Below are 7,048 nucleotides of genomic sequence, written 5' to 3' on the forward strand. Positions count from 1 at the left end.
TTTTTTTTCATTGTTGGCGGCAATCAACTGTTAATAACAGTGACAATATATTAATATAGCAGAACCTAGATCATCGTTTAAGCCTACATGCAATATAAAATTAAGGTAAACATCTCAATTAAAATTTTTATAAAAGTAAAGTTTACTCATATAACGTGTTCATGACTAATATATTTATAAAATGGCTAAAATTTATCAACTATCAATGAATAAACATTTATTAGGATACTGTAAACATAACTATTAACTGTTGGAACTTTTTTGTTCCATATGATATCCTCCCAAGTAGCACAGAGACAACTTTTAGATGTCATAAAGATGTTTTAAAAAGGACAAGACAAATTTTATTATGTCTCAAAGAAAAGTTTTTGTATATAAATAAGTCGTACAGGTGTTGGTCCTAGACGTCATATAAAATTTGTGTTCTTTTTCCCGTCTTAAAAAAGTAATCTCAATTGACAAATCGTTCAGATGACTGACTTGATAATTATTTGTAATTTTTTTTTTTTGCCGCCGTTTGTGTCTAGCCATTTAAGCAGCAGATATTTTTATTAACGATAGGTCAAAAAACAGCCTTAAAACTGCTATCTTATAGATGTCACAAATCCGTGTGCTACTTGGGCTGTTAAAGTTCAAGTCAGTTGAATGTACATTAAAATAAATTAATATCCAATAGGAAAAAAAAATTAATAATATGCAAACAGTCTTTATTGATTTACCATTGTTAAAATAATTAATTTTAATTAACTAAAATAATTTAATAATGACCTTTAGTTATAAATAACTTTGCTAATTCGTTCAAAATTTGTTTAATCTCGGATTAAAATTATAATGTATTCCTATAAAAATCAATTATAATTCGATATAAATTAAATAACTCAATTAAAGTTTATAATTAAAGGCAAGTATAATTTTTTATTGTGAATAAAGCAGTGGTGAAAAAACAATAGTAATTGCGTAAAACGTCATATTAATTAATAGATCCATTTTTGAATTATTTAAACAATAATTAACAACTAATTATCTCAATTATTATTCTCTGTGATTAATTATAGCAGATTTTTAAATATTTACAATAAATAATAATTTATTTAAAAAATTGTTTTGTGAAAAGTGTACTTATTAAAGCGTAAAAACTTTCATTAAATATTTAATCATAACGGATTCAATTGATCCTATCAGCTGTAAGCGTGATATTTTCAATATTATATTTGCTTCACATATTCACAACATTATATGCTTGAAATATTTATATGAATAGTAAAATAAAAAAATTCGATTGGTTTGTTAATTGAGATATGTACCTTAATTATAACACATGAATTGAGGTAATAATTTAAAAATATGTTTGATTGAAAAATTAATTTAACTAATTAAACTCTATGGCGTATTTTCCGCACAAATTAAAAATATCGTTATTAAAAATTGATTAGATTTTCGCGTTAATAAATTTAAATGAATAATTGTTATTGCAAGTACTTGAGTCTGTGCTAATTGGCCAAAATTATTGTGCAATCATTTTATTGACCGTGTTTAACTCAACCTTATACAAGATAATTCACTAATGACCCAAATAATGATTTTTTTTTTCTTTTTTTTACATAAATTTATGTAAAATTTCCTACATATATAAATGCACATTTTTAGTTATAAATAATGCTACTTAATGTTGTTATTAGTATTAAAATTTAACTGTTGTTGTAAAAAAAAAGTAAAAAAAAACTAATTAACTTCAAGATGAAATAATTATCGATATTTCAATAAGTTAATGGTAAACAATATTTAAAGTTTATAATTTATCTATTTATTTCAATGATAATGATCAGCAACTTTTTTTTCGATGAACCAAATTACTTTTTGTATATTTAAATATTATATATATAGATATATATACTATAATATACCAATGATTCATCAGAATAAAGAAAATAACGATTCTAATTTCAATAAATATGCAGCTCATCATTATATCAAAATAAATAATTCCATTAAATTGAAAATCCGTTTATTGGTTATCCATTTTTTTTTTTTTTACTAATTACCTAATTATAACTAACTGCAATTGTGCATTTAATTGAGGCGCGTTTGATGTGAACCACCATCAATGTATTTATTTTTTTTATTAATCAAAGGGACGGGTTCCAAAAAAACCGACACATTTTTAATGAGTACATATCAATTATTTTATTGATATGTATGATAACTCCTCCACACGTAGTATTTTTAAGCTCTTTCATTTTCAGTTTTGGAAGCGAATAAGTAATAAAAACTAATAGTCTAAAAAAATTCAGTCTCGTTAAAAAATAATAACTATATTATCGATTAAACACGATTAATTATACTTCTACGATAAATACATTTATACAATTATGGCATTTGTGCTTGGCAACAATTATTAATAATGTATTCTTGTAAAAGAATTTATATCTTTAATTAATCAATTAATTAATTAAAAAAAAAAAAAAAAACATTCGGTTGCTTGATTTTTTTTTCAGTTAATGATTAAAATATCAACAAAAATTCTAGTGAGTATAATAAAAATAATTTAATAATAAAATGATTCTAACGTGGCACAATTAAAATATAATTATTTTGGAGGGAGTTTACTACAAGATATGTTTTTTTTGGAACATGGCCCTTCGTTATATTTCATTGATTGTTTTGTTTTTGTTTCAAATTTTTAAAATCAGATTACCCGAGTTTGTTTGTTTAATCATCGGGTCGTCACGTCCTGCGTTACAAAAAGTAGATAATAAAAATGATGATTATACTTAAGTTTGCAGTGTGTTCGTTATTTCTCGATGCACTGTAGCTAAATCTTGAATATAACCAGCCAATCGCGAATTTAACGTTTCCAAATTTTGCTTTTGAACTTTATTTGAACTTAACGCAAGTTCCAATTGTTCATGGACAACACTTAACGTATGACGAAGTTCATTGTTTTCTTTTTGCAAACTCTAAAATATTATAAAGTAATAAACGTGATTAATTTATTTCATTAAATAATTAAAATTTTTATTTAATTACTTACAATGAAATCTTTATTCTTTGTAGCCATTGTAATAGCTTTCAACTCTTCATTACGTGTTCTTAATTCATTTTCCAATGCTTCAACTCGTAACTTGAGAGCTTCACTATTACCCTCAGATATTTTTCCATTTTCTAAATCTGTGTACCTTGCCTTAATTCGAGCATTTTCTTCTTTATACATTTGCAATTGTCGCTTCCATTCTTCAACATTGGCTGTAGATTCTTGCAATGCACTTGTTAACCTAGTATTATTTGTTTTGAGTATTGATAATTCAACCTACAATTAAAAATAAAAATATATAAGCAAAAGTTTCTAATTTTTTATTAAACGAAATAATAATATTTTATTTTTTAATTATTTATTACCTCCCATTTTTTCGCATTAGCGGAACTCTGAGCAAGTGCAAGTTTAAGCCTATCATTTTCATATTTTAACTGTAATTCAGACGACTGATTAACTTGATTAGAACTAAGCTGCCCTGATTTACCCTGATGCTGTGGACTCTCAATACTCTGTTGCTGAGCTAAAGCTATCTGTTGAGACCTTGCATGAACAGCATTTTTTAATTCTTCATCAACTTTAGATTGACATGTTCCAGGTAAAGGACTACTGCTGACTGACGATGTACTATTTTGCGCAGAAATCATATTTGTATTTGGATTTGGATTATTTGAAGCCGAGGTATTTGAATTTATCATAGAGGAATTCGGAGGATCTATTAAATCTTGTTCAGATGATGGCATGCAAGAACGTTGTGTTATTGGACTGACATTTGCACTAGTTGATGGTGTTACTGATGAGCTGTTTGATTGCAATTTTGCTCCCGCTATTTTCGTTGCTTCTTTTACTTCGTGAAATTTTTCGATAAACTGAAACAAAAAATAATAATATTATTATTGAAATAAATAATCTTAAGAAAAAAGTTAAATCAACTGAAAAAAGCATAAAAATATATTGATGTCCCGTTTCGTGTACAATTGAATAAGTTCGACAGAATAGTATAAAACTATAACAATTCATCGAATATCAATTTCCAAATGAAATAAAAAAATACGTACTATACTGGAATTTATTGTTACATCTACTTGTGCTTTTAGTGAGTATCATCAATGAAAAAAAAAATTATAAAACTATTTTTGAAATATACAATATAATCATGCATTATAATCAATCGGTGTTATGGATTGTTATTATTTTTTTTTTCTATTTAAAAACTAATTTACAAAAGAAACTGATAAGAAATTTCAACTTTTTAATTCTTAGTAAAATTTAAAATATTTAATTAATAGCACAGGCCCGCAAAAAAAAAAGTGGTGTGTGCTGGGAGTCAGACTATAATTATCTGGCGTATTTTTTTCCCGCTGAACACGAATTCAAAGTCAGAATTGTGGGTTAAACTGCAACTATTCGAGAAAAATCCAAAAAATCGATAAAAATCACTTTATAATCGTTTTTTCTGTATGACAATAATGTTCTTATAGATTTCATCGTTTTCTGGCCCTTTTGTCTTCAAATGACCTATGCAGTGGATTTCTGCTACGCTTTTTTCCTCTCTTTCAAGTTTCCCATTGTAGCACCCAACAGTAATCTGCGAACATATTTACTCCCCACTGTCCCTGAAATCGCCGTTCAAATTCCCTCAGATCTTGGTAAAATCTTTCTTCTTGCTCTTCACTAAAATCTCCGTTTATCTTCGGAAATTGGTCGAGATGAGAATCAAGAAAATGCATCTTCAAATTCATTAGGCAACCTGAACTCTGAAAGTATTCTATCATAGTTGCCACAATGTTTTTGTCTTGCACTATGTCTAATCCACTAGTCAAACTGTCTCGCGACGCATCATCTTCTAAACTTTCTATAAAGTTTGCCACTGGTTGTTGCATACTTGACACAGAAGGGTAAGAAATATTGTCCTTATGCAATCGGCCCACAGCCTTCACATTCATCGTGCAAAAGTAGCAATCACTTGCATCAAATGGTTTTCTCCAAATGGCTGGAGGTTTAAATTTAAGTTTCTCTTTAACCTGATGCTTTTCAAATCGGTTAATCATGTTATAACATGAACCACAAACAGAGTTAGGAATCCAATTATTGAGATGAGAATGACATGAGATGAGAAATTATAATTTAGCTATATATTTATCTACAAACCTTTCCTAATTCAGCTTCTGATGAAAATCCTAAACCATAAACCGTATTAGCTCTCACATCAGACCATTGACCAAATTTTTGTGAAGTTTTAGTAAACGTCATACTTGGAGTAATTGTGCTATTTATAACCGCCTGAAACAAATTATAATAATTTTAACACAAAAAAAAAAAAAAAAAAAATAGTAACAAGATAAATAAATGAATGAAGGAAAAAAACTTAAATAAGCATTAAAAATGGAATAATGTATACATATGGTTTATTTTTACCTTTGTTCCTTCGACAGAAATAATTCTGTATAAACTTCTTGTTGAATCATAAAAGAAGGACACAGACACAGCGGCTGTGGATGCTGAAACCCACGACCTCTTGGTTTTGGGGTCTATGTGAAATACATGCGCTTTGCATGTAAAAATTGGTTGTTCACTACAAAAAAAAATTAATATGAATTTTTACCATGATGATAAAAAAAATAAATTTTAATTTAATAAAAATTTGTATCCATATATTATATGCATATACAATTCAAATAAAAATATTTTCATTTTTACTCTAAAAATAGAAAAAAAAATCACAACTCGTTACTCGGTTATTAATCAATTTCTTTACCATAAATACATAGGACAATTATTACAAACTGTGTACACGTTACTTTCATTTAATCGACGTATACACATATAATGTCTAATGTGTGCGTTAAAAAAAGGGTTGGACTCATAATGAACGTGTGAAAATTATACAGCAGAGTAATTATTCACTTGAATAGATTATTGTGTTATCAAATGAAAATAATCAATTAAACAAAAAAAAATTAACAAAACTATCGTATCATTATTAATTAATAATTTTCCAACATTTTCTTTAAATTAAAACTATTTATAACTTAACTTCATTTTTAATCTACGTAAAACCTTTGATGAAATAAAAAAAAAAAAGAAAAGAAATTAAAGTTACCCCATCGTTTCCTTGCCGGATGTCATAGAAATTGATGTTAAATCCACAGACTCATAAAAGATTGGGGTTCAATCTGAATCACCACACCAATAAATATAACACTGAAAAAAAATATTATCGTAAAGTTATAGCTCAATATTAATTAAACTTTAAATAATTATAAATAAAATAAAAATATTACATTTTTATCCGTTAAAAAATAACTTTCCGTATTAAATACTTGTAATAATTATTAATATATATTATAAAATATATAGTGAATTGTTAAAAAAAAATTATCCACAAAAATTAATGAAAAATTTGACGACAGAAGTCGCCATCCACTGGCCTCCTGATGCTGCTGCTCTGCTCCTGCTCCTGATCTTCTAGTGATCATGAAACAACGTGAACTAGGCGACGTTTTACCACCAGTACTTTTGCGTTTAATCGATTTTTCACGACAAGTGCTGCCCTTCCGTTACTAAATACATAACACATATAACTATATCTCATCTCCAACTCTGTATCATCAACCACCACATTTATACTTACTATAAACACACATATATGCGTACAATATACATACACTATGAATTATCGTTATTATTATGCACCTTCACATGACACATGACTGTGCATATATGTATACATATATTAATATGTATGCTTTGTTATCCATGTGCATGCAATCATTTTTATATATTTTATATAATTTATATTTCAATGTCAAATTGTTAATCTTATCAACAATTTATTTTTTTTTTTAATTAATGCGCAGAAATAGTATAATTTAAATTTATGCTTTCTATATATAATTAATATCAAAAGTTAATAAACACTAACTGAGACAAGCGGTAAAAATATACAGGTTAGATTGAAAATGTCAAATACAGTCACGAGAGGCGCTCATATTTTTTTTTTTTTTTTTATTGAAA

At 26.9% G+C, this 7,048-nt stretch overlaps 1 protein-coding gene across 1 annotated transcript; it reads right to left on the bottom strand.

Annotated features, from left to right (window-relative positions):
- Positions 1-1,905: 1,905 nt before the first annotated feature.
- LOC130664270 (homer protein homolog 2) lies at positions 1,906-6,867 on the bottom strand. Its single transcript, XM_057464154.1, has 8 exons — positions 6,666-6,867; positions 6,316-6,594; positions 6,135-6,235; positions 5,450-5,606; positions 5,183-5,314; positions 3,397-3,900; positions 3,032-3,307; positions 1,906-2,957 (listed from the first exon to the last, which is right to left on the bottom strand). The coding sequence occupies exons 3-8, from the start codon at positions 6,158-6,160 to the stop codon at positions 2,772-2,774; spliced, it is 1,281 nt and encodes a 426-aa protein (XP_057320137.1). The 5' UTR covers positions 6,161-6,235; positions 6,316-6,594; positions 6,666-6,867; the 3' UTR covers positions 1,906-2,771.
- Positions 6,868-7,048: the final 181 nt, after the last annotated feature.

Source organism: Microplitis mediator, chromosome 2, assembly GCF_029852145.1.
Source record: "Microplitis mediator isolate UGA2020A chromosome 2, iyMicMedi2.1, whole genome shotgun sequence".
Taxonomy (NCBI): Eukaryota; Metazoa; Arthropoda; class Insecta; order Hymenoptera; family Braconidae; genus Microplitis; species Microplitis mediator.